This window comes from Equus caballus, chromosome 1 (assembly GCF_041296265.1).
Source record: "Equus caballus isolate H_3958 breed thoroughbred chromosome 1, TB-T2T, whole genome shotgun sequence".
Classification (NCBI taxonomy): Eukaryota; Metazoa; Chordata; class Mammalia; order Perissodactyla; family Equidae; genus Equus; species Equus caballus.
In genome coordinates, this window is record NC_091684.1 from 31,061,313 (window position 1) to 31,077,543 (window position 16,231).

General features: G+C 45.1%; 1 protein-coding gene and 1 long non-coding RNA gene across 6 annotated transcripts in view; one reads left to right on the forward strand and one right to left on the reverse strand.

Annotated features, from left to right (window-relative positions):
- Positions 1-16,231, reverse strand: part of CNNM1 (cyclin and CBS domain divalent metal cation transport mediator 1) — a 62,046-nt gene that overhangs the window by 4,302 nt on the left and 41,513 nt on the right. For 4 of the 5 annotated variants that reach the window (XR_011421947.1, XM_023641163.2, XM_001500236.7 and 1 more), the window contains 3 exons: positions 12,074-12,237; positions 1,296-1,479; positions 995-1,144 (listed from right to left, as the gene is read on the reverse strand). Coding sequence is in view for 4 of the 5 variants with exons in the window: in XM_023641163.2 (XP_023496931.2) it covers positions 995-1,144; positions 1,296-1,479; positions 12,074-12,237 (498 nt within the window). In the remaining variant the exon portion in view is untranslated. The remainder of the gene's footprint in view (positions 1-994; positions 1,145-1,295; positions 1,480-12,073; positions 12,238-16,231) is intronic. The other variant, XM_023641170.2, reaches the window with a different exon arrangement.
- Positions 7,327-9,951, forward strand: LOC138915752 (uncharacterized). The gene is made up of 2 exons (XR_011421953.1): positions 7,327-8,296; positions 9,173-9,951. It is a non-coding gene; the product is annotated as an uncharacterized lncRNA (long non-coding RNA).

Genomic DNA, 16,231 nt, shown 5'->3' on the forward strand with positions numbered 1-16,231 from the left:
ATACAATTTCCTGCTACACGCTTTAGCCACTAAATTCAGTCTGTGCAGGAGAAAAAGAACACCAGTTCTAAATCCAGGTCCTGCAATGGTGATTTTGTGTGTTCCAGATTTTCTGAGTTAGCCACAAGTTCAAATATGCTGTCTCGCTGACTTCAAAAATCTATGAGCACTCATCAGGTCATTGCTTTGGACTTGAGGGTCTCAGACTACGGACTAGGGCAGGTCTGAAAGGTTGGGTGGGGTAATTGCTGGCCTGGGGGGTGGGTGGAGGGGGCTTCTGAATGCCTGGGGAAGTATATCTGAGTGAGGCAAGCACAGAAGGATCCCAGGACTGGTGGGACACGGGGAGCTCGGGGCAACATCACCGTCAAGACAGAACGTTCAGTGTCTCAGAGGGAGGTGATACGATCTCAGACCTCAGGATAAGTCCTACAGTTACCGCCGGTCTCTGGGGCCCAAAAGAAAGGAACAGCTCTGCCAGTAAGTGATGGCTGATTTCAGTTTCTTAATCTGTAAAGTAGGTATAATAATAACTATCTAATATTTAGAGAGCATGGTCCCAAGCACCGTGGTGTGCCCTCTATATATGTTATCTCATCTATACTCAAAGCTACTTTATGCGCTGGCCACCATGATTTATATCTATCACATAAGAAAACTTATCTCTGAAGACAAGGAAACTGAATCCTAAGTTAAAGCAACTTGCCAAAAATTGCAAAGCTCCTAAATGAAGGAGCCAGGGTCTGAATCCAGGAGGAAATACAGCTCCTATCACTGCTGTACACACAGCTTTCCTGGGAGAATGGATTAAGATTGGCCTGACGCATGGCAGGCGCTCAGTAAGTGTTAGTTTCCTTCCCTGGCGGTGTAAGGAGGTGGAAATTTTACACAGGGGCTGGGGCCCAGGCTCCCCTCACCCGCTCGCCCTGGGTCATCCCAGCACCTGGTGGTGGTGACCCCTCTTGCTCCTGCCGGCCCAGGTTCCTTCCCTCACCTGCCCTGGTGGGAACAGCTGCAGGAGACAGTGAGAGTTGCTGTGTACTGTGCTCCTCGAAGTCCGTCATTTCCTCCTGGGTGAAGGCCATCTCCTCCATCCTCAGGTAAACGACCTCACCGGGGCTTCTCAGCCCATCGGGGCGGCTGCCTGAGGAGGACAGCAAGCATGTCACCCCTCTGCTTTAAAGAAGACCTGGGGCTCCATGAAGCACAAGATTGCAGCTCTGGGCCTCGTTGAGGAGGAAGGCAGAGCCATCCTCACCCCATAGTAACCCAGCCCATCTGCCTGACTGACTTACACAGCAGGCTGTTTCTGTTGTTCAGCAGGGTGATGGCAGGGTCATCCTTGGGAGTCTGGGGTGTGCCCCGGGTTGTGGGGGCCTTGGTGGAGTCTCCATCAGTGAAAGCCTCCATGTCAGGGGACTGGGGTGAGCTGTCCATGTGGCAGGCGGTGAGCGCGTTCTGGTACTGCTGCCGTGTGATCTGGAAGGAAGAGGCAGAGAAGGGCGGAAACTCAGGAGGAGCTGGGCAGAGCCCTTTCTGGATGTGGCCAGCCTTCATGACCTCAGAAGTAGCCCCACCAGGATGCTTAGAAACTCCTGGCCTCTGTGGCCTAGGATCCATGAACTGGGGGCCTTACCCAAGCTGTACCAGCCCAGTGGCTGAGGGACAATGAGAGGACCCTTTGCTTGTTTGCCACCAGAGTTCCCACTGTTCATTTTTATTGGCTCTGGACTCCTCCAGTACACCTGGAGAAGCCAAGCCTTCTTCTCCTGAGACCCTGGAGAGGATGGAGGGCATCTTCCATTAGGGTGGTTGCCCATGGAGAAGTTTAAAACATACACTATATTATTGCCAAGGGCCCTCTCCTACGGGATCAGTCAGTGGGGACTCTGGTAAGGGAAGCTCTGCTGCCCCAAGTCTTACAGTCAGGAAGCTGGAGGCTGAGGCTCAAGAGCAGGGGCATTTCTAATTTGGAGTTGGCCCATCACCAGATGTGGAATCATGCTCCTCTGTGGGAAAAGTCTACAGCAGAGGTGTCTCCCACATGTCTCGTAGGAATCATATTAATGACTTTCCTGATGTGTCAAACCTCACGGGCAAGTGAAGGCATCTGGAGAGTTAGGCTCAGCCAGAACAGAAGGGAACTTCTATAATTCCAAGCAGGAAAAATACGATCAAATGTCTTTTCTGGAAAGTGGGAAGAAGGTTTCTCCGTCATCCCTGTTCTCTGGGTGTGTGTTGCAGACTGGTGCTGTGAATGCTTGTTTCCAGTGAAAAGAGGCCAGTTTTTGCACCTCCCAGTATAGGAATGTGATACTGTTAATCAATGAATGGCACTGGGAGAAAATGAAAATGCTCATGGCACAGCACCCTTCCCAGTCCTCAGTCCCCTAAAGTGTTCGCACCCTTCTGCATGTATTTAGCTGGAGAACTGGCACAACTACACACTGCGCGCATTTTGCCTTCTCTTTCCTTTAGGGGCAGGACTGGTATTACACGTTGGAACAGTAACTATGTCTGGCTGGAAACAGGAGAGGGGATGGTTAAGATTTACACATTGGAACACAAGGGGCTTGAAGTTGGCTTAATATCTGGCAAGGGCTCCTTCAACAGTGGCCCCTTGTCAACTGCTGACTTCTCAGCACCTGCTCTCCAGGCCCTCCTTTCCCTGGTTTGGGTGTGTCCCATGCCTGGCCTCCCTGGGGGCTGTGGGTGAGGGCCAAACCCAAGGCCTTGAGTCAGTCCTAGACTGCTCATTACTCACACCTTCTGGGTTGATTCTTCGTCATCTCTGGCTCATCCCACTTCTGCCTTCCCCACCCAGCAGGTTTTCCTCCTTCCTTTTCCGTACAGGCTGTTGGTCGGATACTTTTTACTGACTGGGTGAGCTAATTTTTTCTGCTTTATTATTCTATGATGTTCTTGCCACATTTTCTAGATCCTATGGTCCTCTGATTCCTCCAAAATGTCTTAAAATCACCAACGCTAACAAGAGCTTCTTGACACAATCTCTTGTTTTAAGATTATTTAGCACTCATCCTGGATATTAGGTCACAATTTTAGCCAAAATATTTCATCTCAACAACCATTCAGGCAATGTTTCTTCTTCACAAAGAGAAATCTTTGATTTTCCCTCAAGTTGGGAACCCATTACTTAGTTGTACATTATCAATCCTCTCTTTCTTCCCTAACAAACTTCAGGAAATCTTGCCTGAAAATCAAGCAAATTCTAAGCACTACTAATTAAACACAAAAACACCAATTAAGAATGTATGTCTTTTTGCAAAACTTGTAGAACACACACATGCAGAGATCCCAGGCTTCAATCATACTACTGCCCATTCGAGGAGGCAAAAACAGTCCTCTTGACAGTTGAAATCAGTGGTTCTCAGACTTCTGCATCGGAATCATCTGGAGGGCTTGTTAAAACAAGATTACTGGGCCCCACTCTCAAGTTTCTAACATACTAGGTCTGGGGGCTGGCCTGAGAATTTGCATTTCTAACAAGTTCTCAGGTGATGCTAATGACGCTGGTTTGGAGAGACCACCCTTTGAGAACCACTGACTTAAGACCTAGTTAAAATCAGACACCGTCCTACTCAGGTTTTTGTTTTTCTCCCTTTAAAGGACTTAAAAGGATAAAACAGCAAAGTGTTAACAACTGACTTTGATATTTTTCAAGTCAAAATGATATGTCCTATGCTTTATGGCATGGAACGATGGGTCTCAACTTAGCATTTGTCAATGTTCTTGTTGAGAACACCTGACTTTTATAGCCTTGTCTGTTGGGAAGTGAGAAGAGAAATCAGGTTCCAAAATTTCCGCAAGAGATGTCAACTCTGGAGCCTGCCCTCAACTAGTCTAAAACCCTATCTTTGGTCAATCACACAATATCAACAAATTCACTGTGATGCAGTCCATGCTGATGGCTCAGGGACCTGTAAGTCTTCAGATAAAGGATCAAAGTGACATGCTAATTACTCATGACTCCAGGGACAGTGGTTCTCAACCTTGGTAGCACATTAGAATCACTTGGGGAGCTTTAAAAAAATCCTACGCTCAGGCAACACCTTTCAGCAATTATATGCTAATCTCTAAGGGGGGCCCAGACATCAGTGTTTCTTAAAGCCCCCCAGGTGATCCCAATGCAAGCCAAGGATGAGAACCACAGCTCTGGACTCTTGAAAAGTCCCTCTGCAATCAATTATTATTTTCACTCCCCTCAATAATTGCCTTCACTCATGTTAAACTTTCATATTGGACCCCCAGCTTGTATAGAGGGCTAAAATAAGAAACCTCCATATGAAGAACATAAATTCTGGCAAAACCAGATGAAGCCAATATGTATTATTTTCTGCTGATGTCTTCCATAGTCATACAGGAATCCATCAAGAAATTACCGCCAGGAAGAAGCTCCTTTCTCTAGATGAATTATACAGTTCCTTATATTGGATGAGAACTCAAATATCCACTATATTTCTCCTGTTTTGCTTTTATGACGAGGAAGCTCACAGATAAATCTAGTATTTAATTGCAGTAACAAACTTATTCCTGATAGCTTTTTCACCAAATTGGTTTGCAATGTCTTTTAAATTTTTTATTTAAAACATCGTTGGATTATTTATTTTTGGAAATCACACATATTACTGGAAATGCTACAAATATCCTAAAGAGATGGAACTGATATTAAATTTTCAGAAATTGGTGAAAGCTCTAGTGCTAGTGTTATCCAGAGGAGCTTGCTTTTGCAGATAGAGGTTGGCAGATGAGGACAGAAACTTCCATCTATTTAGTGCACTATGGCTTACAGAGCACTCAGGTATGTGTTACCTCCTTTGCTGTTTGTAATGACTGTATGGGGTAGGCATGAGAGGTCTTAATCATCCTCACTTTACAAATAAGAAAATGAGGTCCAGAAAGTTTGAGGGATTGCCTGGGGCTTGACAGTTAGCAAGCCTTCAAAGCCCTAGCCAGTGCACTGTCTCATATGGTGTGTGTTTTGCCTGGGAAAGTTCTGTTAAATAAATGGAAAACGATAGGATATATTGGAGTATACGAGGAAGCCATTTGGTTTAAAACTAATTTGGCCTGATCTTGTATTTCCAAAAGGGCCTGTTGTAGCCTGTTGAGCGTGCATTATACATCTGCTTTAAACATTTACAATGTCCCAAAGACAAGAATGATGCCCTTAAAGATAGGATGTATCTTCCCCGATATTGGCATTTCCTTAACAATAAGCATCTCTTTCTAGAAATGAGGATTATTTCTTGTGACCACTGATCTGCTGTGCCAGCAAAGCAACCTCATGACTATTGCAAAAGGGACATTCCTATCATATGTGATGTATGCTCTTTGTTCCAAGACAGTATACCACTCTGTATACCCTCCTTCTTTGATGCCCTTGGGGAAGGAAGGCCCTGGGCTATAGTCCTCAGACCTGGCTCATAATAAACTCACTCCAATTTTGATTTATAGATTGATTATGGATTATTTGCGTCAAGAGTGCTATTCACTCCTGGAGCCAGAGAGAGGGAAGGTGAAAAGAGAATGTGGACTCCAAGTTCTCAGAGGGGAAGGAAACTCCAAGAGTCTAATAACAGCACCCCTTTCAATCTGGAGATTTCATTTAAAGGGCCTTTACTCTTGCTCTCCAGGGAAAATCGTCTGAGCCTGCGCTCTGTGTGCTGCCTTTCACACACCCATTAAGGTTGCCTTTCACAATCCTTTGGAGGAGGTGCCCCAATAACTGCTTTGTAATCTTGTGGTCTGGCACATGGCCTGAACCAAGGTCATCATCAAAGCCCAATTTTCTAATGAGCGCATGGGTTTTCTGAAGGTGAAGCTTTCTTTGGAGTCTTGCAGGTTCTTCTGGCTTAAAGGACAGGAAGATTTCCTAAATGACACTTGATAAGCTCAAAAGTGCACTTGATATTACTTCGGGTTCTCTTGACTAGTTAGTTTAGATCTGGCTTCCAGTTTAGTCAAAGAAGGACAAATGACCCTTCACCTAGAAAATACGGTGTGAAACACACTGCCTACTCAACACAAAGCTTCAAGTCCCAGTTTTGCCACTTTCAAGCTGGGTGACTTTGACAAATCATTAATCTCTTTGAGCCTGTAAAAGTTGCCCAGAGATAATGAGATAACGAGAGTGAATGTGTTATACAGTTGTTAGGAATGATCCACACCCATCTCTCACAACTTAAGTTTATAATGCGCTGACATTTCAAAGAAGGGCGTCAAACATACCATCTCCTCATGTCTAAACTATCTACGTTACACCATGAGGTGGGGGTGGGGGAAGGAGCAGTGTCCTTCTGCCCCCAGAGTAAGTGTGATGGGAGGTGCTGTGAAGGCAAGACTAGCTCTTGGGAAAGTAAATCCTTAACCAAGGAAATAAAGCAAAAGATAAAGTAGGGGAAGGGAGGAGGTTCCAAGTAGGGACAATGGGAAAGGAAGATGGAGAAGAAAAGAGACAGTGAGTGAAGGAAAGAGGAGGAAGGGAGAAGGAAGAGGGTCTCTTCTGGTTGACTTTGAAATAAATTTGTGGGCTTAGGGCTCCTATCATTTGGTACATTAGCTGTGGTCCCCAAGCTAGAAGCCTCTTGGAAGTGTTACAAAGTACACTATTTTATTTAACTAATTTATTCATTTTTGGAAAGGTTCTGTCCAGGTTGTACACGCAATGAGCTGTACCACTCTCTGTTCCTTAGAAACAGTGATATGGCCCTGATTTCAGTAACCTGGAATCAAGGATCCAGGAATCCTAAGCCTCTCTTTAAGCACTGTTATGGAGGAAGGCATGAGCTGGGAATAAAGGATTACTTCTGGTAACAACAGTGAGTAGTAAATATACTCTTTCCTTGTAAGGTACTGAATTCCCTGTCATTGGAGGCATTCACACAAATGTTAAACAACCATTTGTTAATGGTGTTAAAGAGAAGACTCAAAGAGCTGCAACCAGGATCTAACGTTAGTGGGAAAAAGCACGGCAGTGTGTGTGTGTGTAGGGGTGGGGGTGGTGTGGTTGTTAGCCCAGGTATGGGGGTAGGGGGCAGAGGTTGGGGAGGGTCTGCATTGGTGGGTGGTTGTGTAAAAGGAAAGGCTCTACCCACTGGTTACCTTCTCTATGTGTCTCACAGCCTTGATTTCGAACTGCTTCCTCTTTTAAAACAATTTTTAAAAAATGATAAACTACTGCCATGTCAATGTGTCACCTTAGAAATGAGTTCAGGGAAGCAAGCTCTCCCCAGCTGCGTTTCTAGATTCGAGCATCACTTTTTATCAGTTGCCTTCCTTTGTTCAACAACCTATGAGAGGTTCTTTCTCCCTAGCACAGTATTGTCCAGTAGAAATAGGTAAATCACACAGGTAATTTAAAATTTTCTACCAGTTACATTAAAAAAAAAGTAAAAACAAACAGGTGAAATTAATTTTAATAATATATTTCATTTAACCCAACATATCCAAAATAAGTTCACTGCAACATGTCACCAATATAAAATTATTAATGAGGAATCTTACTTTCCTTTTTGTACCAAGACTTTGAATCGGATGTGTATTTTACATTCACCCCCATCAATCTGGATGAGCCACATATCATGTGCTTAATAGCCACATGTGGCTACTGGCTGCTGTATTGGACAGCAAAGGTCTAGCAGATCAACCTAAACCGTTCAGCCTTGTTTTGATAATCCAGCCTTGCATGGCCAGTAGTGTTCCCACTGCTTGTCAGAGCAGAACCACTAGTCCAGCTCAGCTCCTCTTGCACAGTTCCTGGAATGCACTGTGTTTACTTGCCTTCCATTACCCTGTTTATCAGTGTCCCCCCTCATGGTATTGTCTCACCTCCCATCTTATTCTTTCCTAATTCTTAAAGGTCCAGCATATTCTCCAGCCAATATAGTGCTTAAAATAAGTGCCATACAAGTTTGTAATCAATTAGATACTACCCTGCATTGGTCACTGTTATTTAACTTACGTTCCTTCTCCTAACTAGATCTTAATCTCTTTCTAAGGCAGAGGATATGTTTTATATTTCTTTAGTATATCTCATGGTGCCCAGAACAATCATTAGTGCTCAACAAATACTTATTGATTGGCTCATTGAGGGAATCAAACCACTGTTCAAAAGATAATATATTTTTATTCTCTCTTCATTACTGTAGACACAACCATTTCTTAGCAATGCCTCAAGTTTAAATTTTCTTCTCTTGTACTTTGGCCAGTTAAGAACTCAAGCATCCTCTAAATTACAAAGGAAGTGGAGCTTTGTTCGTCTGGAAACTAACAAAAGGTAAGGGTGCCCTTTTGGACATTTGGCGTAGCAGCCAACGTGTCCAGAAGTTAACCTTTTGGCCAGTGTGACATCTCCCATCATTTTATGATGTTCATCCCTCAAAACACAATCCTGTAATTTAGGGATTCCGCCGCCAGATGGTGATGGGGCCTGTGGCAGGGTTACACAACCCAGACTATAAGACATCTGCCAAATATTCTTAGTTCAATAGTGGTATTTACAGAACACATTTAAAAAAAATTCATAAGGATTCTTTGTTACCTTCATAACTTATTAATTACTATTAATAGTGGCTTTAATATCTTTCCCAGATAATCATTAGATACACTTTCTATCTGATTTTCTAACTCATCTTTAAGTCAAATTACTCCTGGACTTAATAAACAGTTCTGGAACGTCATTCTATTTGGACATGAAAAGCCCTTGCAAAACCTTCCTCCAGTCAGTCAAAGGGGCTTCTGCCAGTGAAAACACCCCTTTTGCATAGTGTCCTCTTTAGCTTCCTCAAAAACTCTCTTCACGTGAAGAAAGGTGGGGAGGCAGGTAGGGGAGGTGAATAAAAGAGCAGCCGCAACAACAGCCCTCACAAGTCCGTTAAATCACGAGGAGGGAGTTCTGAAGTTTAGTTTAAGGCGCCATCTTAACTGATATGAAAAAACAAAACAAATGAGAAAACCAACACACCAAAATAGAACAAACACTTGTGTTAAAACAAGAGTTTGAACTCCCCAAATTCCCTTCTACAGAACCACCCATTCCAATCGAAGTTTTTAGGAGACTGGAGCCACAAGTTTAAAGTTTTCAAATAACGCTTTAATTAGTTTCTCAACTTCTACTTTTGATATTTAATCTTCTCTATTTCCAAATGTCTAGGTAGAAAAAAGGACGATGTTCTGTGCTGCTCAGCTGCCCTGGTCACTGCCCTGGTCACCGCACCTGAGAGCTGACCTCGGATTTGGGGTTCTCAACACCCCCACTGCCTCACGTCAGGAAAGAGACTTCCCTTTTACGTTCCTCCTTATTTGTAGAGTGTTCCCTCTCCTCATGTTCTAGGGGAGGATAAGTGAGATCAGCTGTAAGTTTTAAGAAAATTCTTACAAACTTAATGCTAGGTATTCACCTTAACACATTCCTCTTTGAAGAGTTGCCAAATCCGTCTCCTAAAAGTGCGCTCCAATCTAGGCACACCTAGAGGTGGTTCAGAAAACTCGGGGCTACCACAGCTGCCCATTAAACACAACTCCTCAAAATCTGCTTCACTTTTCTCCTCAAAGCAGCAAGCTAAATCCTCATATTGATTTTCTGAACTTATGAAACAAATGGTGTAATGGACTGAATGTTTGTGTTCCCCTAAAATTGATATGCTAACATCCTCCCCGCCCCCCCCCCCCAGGTGGTAGTATTTGGAGGTGAGGCCTTTGGGAGGTCACTGGGTCATGAGGATGGAGCACTCATGAATGAGATTACTGCCCTTATAAGAAGAGGGCTTGCTTCCCCGCCTCTCTCCTCTCCACCATTTGAGGATACAAGGAGAGGACGGTCAGTTGCAAACCAGGGAGGGGGCTCTCATCAGGCACCAGATCTGCCGGAACCTTGAACTTGGACTTCCAGCCTCTAGAACTGTGAGAAATAAATATTTGTTGTTCAAGTCACCCAGTCTATGGTAATTTGTTATAGCAGCCTAAACAGGCTAAGACAAATGGAAAGACCTGAGGAACAAACTTAACAAAAATTCCCAGTGCACTTGAAATAGAATCCAAATGCCTTACTCTGGCTTAAAGACGCCAGGTAACACTGCGGCTGATGCTCCATTCTCATCTCATATCAGCCTCCGTCTTTGCACGTCATGGGCCAGCACTCAGATCCTTGAACCACCAAACTCTTTTCTGCCTCTGTTGTCTCTATCTTGAACATTCTCCCACTTCCCCTTTCAGGTCTCAGCAAAAATGTCCTTTTCTCAACCTGCTCTGATAACCATTTCTAAAGCAGCCTCCTTGCCAACTCTGCCCAGTCACTGTTTATGCCATGACCTTGTTTATTTCCTTCACAGCATTTATCACTACCCGAAATTGCCTAGATTATTTATGTGGTTACTTGTTTATCATCTCTCTCCTTCTTTTAGCACGGAAGCTCCATAAAGGCAGGAGCTTGCTGTCTTGTTCACCACAGCATCTCGCCAATGGCTAGACAGTGCCAAGCACAGAGCAGGCATTCAGTCAGGATTTGCTGAACCACTTACTCACATTGTGACTTTCAATTTCTTTTCCCACAAACCATGTGAGCAGTACTACAAACCAATAAGACTCAGCATAGTAGAGTTTGTCTTCTCCCATTTTTTCCTACCTCTCCCTCTGAGGAAGGTCTGCAATGAGGGGACTTCAGGGCTGGAAGCAACAGGGAGGAGAATCATCTGAGTCTTAACCTCATCGTCTCATTAGTCTTGTTAAGTGTCCACAGTCATACACGCCCATGGGTACTGCTGGGTTAGTTCCTAAAGTCACTTCTCTCTGGCTCCTTCAGCTCTGATTTCCCACAACTCTCCCTAAAGCCCAGGGGTTTGAGGGCTTGGACTTTGCAGACAGAGAGACTCAACTTTGAAGCCTGGTTCTGCCACTTACTAGCCACGTGACCTTATACTTCTCAAGCCCCAGCTTCTTCATCTGTAAAATGGGAATGACCGTAGGATCTACCTCACAGGGCGGTCGTGAGACTAAATGGATGATTCAGACAAAGGACTAGTAAAGCGGGTTGCACAGAGCACCCCACAAACAGTTATTATCCCACCCCACCCCCCAGGTTTGGCCTCTCTCTCTGATAACTTTGCATGGTTACTTTTATCAACTGATGTCAGTTTTAGCTCAGGGTGTCTGCAGAGTTCTAGAACACAGAAAGCCAGCCAGCGCACACCACTCTTAAATAATCAGGACACGTGTTCTGGACAGAAGGAAAGGACCTTCTCCCACTTTTGAGATTTAATACACATCTCACTACTTAGCCTGCAACTGGGACAAGGGTTACCAAGTGAACTCACTGGGTGTTTTGTTGGACTCAGATAAATGGGGCGCTCTCCTGACCTCAGGCCTAAGCATGTAATGGTTTGCAGAATGCTAGCAAAAAAAACAGATAAAACCTATCAAAGCAAGAGAAAGGAGGATGTTTTAGAAGGCCTCTGCGCAATACTGATCTCAATGAAGGGTACGAAGAAACAGCTCCCCTCCTCTTTAATTACAAGGCCATGAGCATTGCAGTTTCCCTCCACTGCATTTGCAAAGTGCTTCTCTCCAAATAGCTCAGTGATGTCAAGGGGTGTAATAGCTACACAAAGGATTTTCAGTTAACATACAGGCCGAACTGTATTTTAGAATTCAAATATTAAGATGTGCAAATACACTTTCATATATAAAATCATAGCATGGCTTGTTCTATATACTTGGTTTATTAATCACCTGCGAATTTATCTTGAAAAAACAAAATCAAACTGGTGCCTATGGCAGGAGATCCAAAGGAAACAGTTCTGCTGTCTCAGGCAAATTAATTCCATATTGCTTTGTGCCTCAGTTTCCCCACACGAAAAATGGGGATCAGGAAATCTTAAAAGATTGACAAATAACGAATAGTAATCAAGCTAACTGAAAACAGGGCCCTTATAAGGCCAGGGAACAACGGCCACCCAGCTTTACCTTGGAACCTGGGGGAATGGGCCGTATATCCTGTCCCGCTGCCCCAGCCAACTCTGCTGCTGGGCACCAGGGGATGGCCATCCCGGGGTGTTACCTTCACAAACTGCACATCGCTGAGGATGTGGACTGAGTAGTCCGGTGTGTAGAGGTTGTTGCTGCTGCTGCACAGCTGGGTGTTGCTCCCCCCAAAGTCACTGCGCTCACGGTTCGGAGACTCGGAGCGGTTCAACCCGCTGCCACGAGAAGGGGACCGGTTTACTGCAGATGGTGAGGGACAGGTGAGGGAAACCAGGCGAGAAAGGGTGGGTGGGGAGAAAGGAGAGGGAAATGAAGAGAGAGAGAGAGAGAGGTGTTGTTTACTGAGGTCCCACAGGACTTTTAGGCAAGGGTAACACAGGATGGTGGAACTGGGCCCTCAACGCCCCCATCAGAGCCCAGCCGCTCCACTGATGTTCATTCCCGTGAGGAGCAAATACCTAAGACAGGAGCTCCTGACTCCCCTCTGCTCAGGCTCTTCCTGTTCCCCACGACCACTACCAGGGAGGAGCAGGGGCAGAGGTGGTCCACTGCCTTTCTCATTTCTGGTCTTCGGGTTAAGAGCAGGAGATGAGGACTGTGCTGTGAGCGTGGTTAGCTGCCCCAGACGCTGAGACCCTATACCAGAGTGAGTGAGTGTATATAAACTTCATTAGCAAACCTTCTTTCAGAAAGGCCTAGGCCTTAGGTTTGCCCTCAAAACCATCTGTCCCAGCACAGATAACCAATCCCCTGTGGTGATGCCTTTCAGTGGGGATAACTCAGGTCTGTCCCAACAGGGGCAGGGTCCGGGACAAGCAGAGGCCTGCAAACCACATATTTAAATCACATTAGTAAACTGTTAAAATATGTTCTATCCTTGCCCTTGACAAATATACCTTCATAACAACCTGGAAGGCCAGGTCCAACTACTTAGAGTTTTGTGCCAGAAAAAGGGCTGTGTGGGGAGAACCCCTACCCTCAGGCTTCCTGGTTCCCTTTCCCCAGGGCTGTTTAGGTGGGAATTCTGGGATTCTTGTACCTGAAACGTTGTCTAGAGGGAAGAACACATCTCTAGCTGGGCACATCTCTTTGTTCCTGTGAACTCCTCACCCCACAGAGAAGGCCAGGGCTGAGGCGGGCCAAAGCAGGGCTCTCTACCATGTGGGTCTAGGGCAGGGCTCTCTCTAGGCCCAAGTGGGGGACTGGAATAACTTACAGGCCTTCTGTCAAAGGCCGCCTAAATTTTCAAACTGAGGTTCTCTTTCCATTGTCAATAACCTCTTCTTTGGGAAAGTTGAATTAAGACCATGTCACTTGGTTTCAAAATGGACTATGTGAACTACCTCCCTCAGGATCAGTACAAGAGAGGTTCTTAAGGTGGCCCGAGCATTATCTCAACCGCAGAATAACGTCGAGTGAGAGACTGCAAAGCCCCAGCCACCCCTCTGCTTCCCAACTGATGCTGCTGTGCATTTTTCCCCAAAAACGGGAGGTGGGGGGCTGTCAGCCTCTCATAACACAGGTTTAGTTCAGGGGCTCAAATGCAGAGTCCAATTCCTCAGAGATTCTGTTCCTTGTTCTTTCAGGGCAGGAGCTCGGGAATTTAATTCTGTCTGTTGAGATAATGCTGCCATCAATCAAAATATTTGATTAGTATCAATTTGGAGTGAGTCCTGGAGGGTTGACATCTGTTCAGCTGCCAAGCTGTTCTGTCTGGCAAACCACTTAGCAGAAAGATTAAAATAACAATAGATTGAATCACTTTCTCATTAGAACCAGAATAATCACTGCCTCGATAGGATTATGGAATTAAGGATTCCACTTCCAGCCATCCCCTTCTCAGTAAATGTCATTCACACATAAGCTGTTACTTAAGCCAGAAACCTGGGAGTCACCCTTGACTCCTGCCACTCCCTCAGTCCCACATCAAGTCCTCTTATCTCCTCTTCCCACACAGCAAGCCCATCTGCCTCTATCTCTGTCTCCACTCAAGTCCTGGGTACCGTTACCCTTGCCTGGACACAGTCTGTCCCCCACTTAGAATCTTATAATCAGTTCTCACCTCAGCTGCCAGAAGAACATTTTCAAAACCACAAATTAGCTTCCTTTTCTTCAGTCTGAATAAAATCTAAATTCCTCGCTTTGTCCCCTAAAGCCCCCCATGACCCAACTCCTGATTTCCCTTCTGATCTCATCTTGGGGCTCCCTTACCCTCCCCTGCTAGCTCTGCTCTAGCCCACTGGCTGCCTTGGGATCCTCAATCAGGCAAGGGTCCTCCACCTCAGTAGATGCCCTTCCTCCCCACCCCCCAGTCCCTTCCCCACCTCTACATTAGGTCTCAGCTGAAATGTCACCTTCTCTGAAGACTTTGGCCATCCTAAGAAGATTCCCCCCGTTTTCCTCTAACACTGCCCCCTGTTCACTCCTTCAAAGTACTTTTCACAAGTTTTAATTAATTACATGATTGTACTTATTTATTATGTCAACTCAGTTCAACTCTAAATTCCATGAGGGCAGAGACCTTGTCTTTTCTGGTCATCATGGTACACCCAGTATCTAGCACAGAGCCTGGCCTAGAGTATGTGCTCAATAAAAATGTACAGAATGAATGAATCAGCACCTAAGAGTCCCTTAAGGAGCTTTTATTTTGAATCTAAAATTTCATTGAGAAAAAGGTTTCAGAGCTCTCAAATCATCCTGGAATCTGAAGCCTTTCCTCTGCAACCTAAAGTCATTCTGGGGAAGCTGGCTTCTTCAAGAAGCTAGGGGTGGGCAGAAGGACACTCCAGAAATACAGCTCAAGAGAGAGAAATAGCGCGCAAAGTGTGCAATGAGAAACAAAGAGCACCGAGAGCCTCAGGCCTTGGCGCAGTAACTTGAGGAAGAGCCATAGGGAGCGTCAGGATTTTGTTTGTTTGTTAGTCTGTTTAATTTGGCCCAGTAACTTGAGGAAGAGCCACAGGGAGCGTCAGGATTTTGTTTGTTTGTTAGTCTGTTTAATTTGGCCCAGTAACTTGAGGAAGAGCCACAGGGAGCGTCAGGATTTTGTTTGTTTGTTTGTTAGTCTGTTTAATTAGAGCTTGTGAAACAGGGGGTCCTAGACTCAGGTCTCTAGGACCCCACTTATCCACTGGGGAATAGAGGACCAGACCTTTCCCCAGAGTGACCAAGACTGAGAGGGACAGTGATGGTGCCATGAATAGAGTGAAGCACCAGTGACTGCAAATGGCAGAAGTACTGGGGAGACAAATATGTATTTCATTTCTGCTCCTGGTCCCTTGCAAACTAACAGATGAGTTCTGGCTTGGCTAGACCCTTTGTGGCTGTTCTAAGGTGGTGGCTGGCTAAGTAAGTGGATGGTGCTTCCTTGGGGCTAGTTGTTATGGAAAAGCAGGGCAGGCAGTCCTGCAGGAGAGTCCTGCAGGCATTTTTGGCATGTGAGTGGAGTGGCCTGGAAAACAATACCTTGACCTGGTGGGTCTTGACCTCAACTCAGTTCAGAACAAGGGGAGAGAGTGTGAGTAGGGCCTATGGCTTCAGTTACCCTGAGAAATAACCATTGCTCCTTGATAATCCTCCACTTTGCCTGGTTGGACATGTGCTTCACACACCCTACACCTGCTGTTCCACATCGTCATCCCTATGTCACAATTTAAGATATATTCAGGGAGGATGACAGGGAAAGACAGCCCTATCCTAGAAGGTTCTGCCTGAATCACTTCCACTCTCTATTGGAAACAGAGGCAACAACTACACCCCTGTTCCCTAGAAAGTTCTCATCCTCACTGGCTCTCAGCACAGGAATGTCACTCTACTGTCACTCACAGGGACCTGCATGTCAAACACAAGCGATATCACTGTGGTACCGGGAGGAGAAACACAGCTTGCTTTCTTTTTAAAATAAAAACAATGCTATTGAAGCTTTATTCATAAAATCCCAAAGGATTCCCAACATCAAAAGATACAACTGTCTTACAAAGATCAGGTCTATTAAAAAATTTTGAAAAGGAAAAGGAACCCTGATTTCGTGACAAAGAAAGTCCCAGCTCATCCGAGTGTTCTGCAAGAACAATGTTTTCATGGCCCAGATCCTGACATTCCTCAATAGGTGGGATGCTGATGACTCGGCATTTCGGTAATTGTGCACATACATTCAGAGGTTTCTGAGCAAGGGAAATGGAAATGCTTTTAATAAAAAAAAAAGGAGAAGAAATCAGTAACATACGAGTGTCCC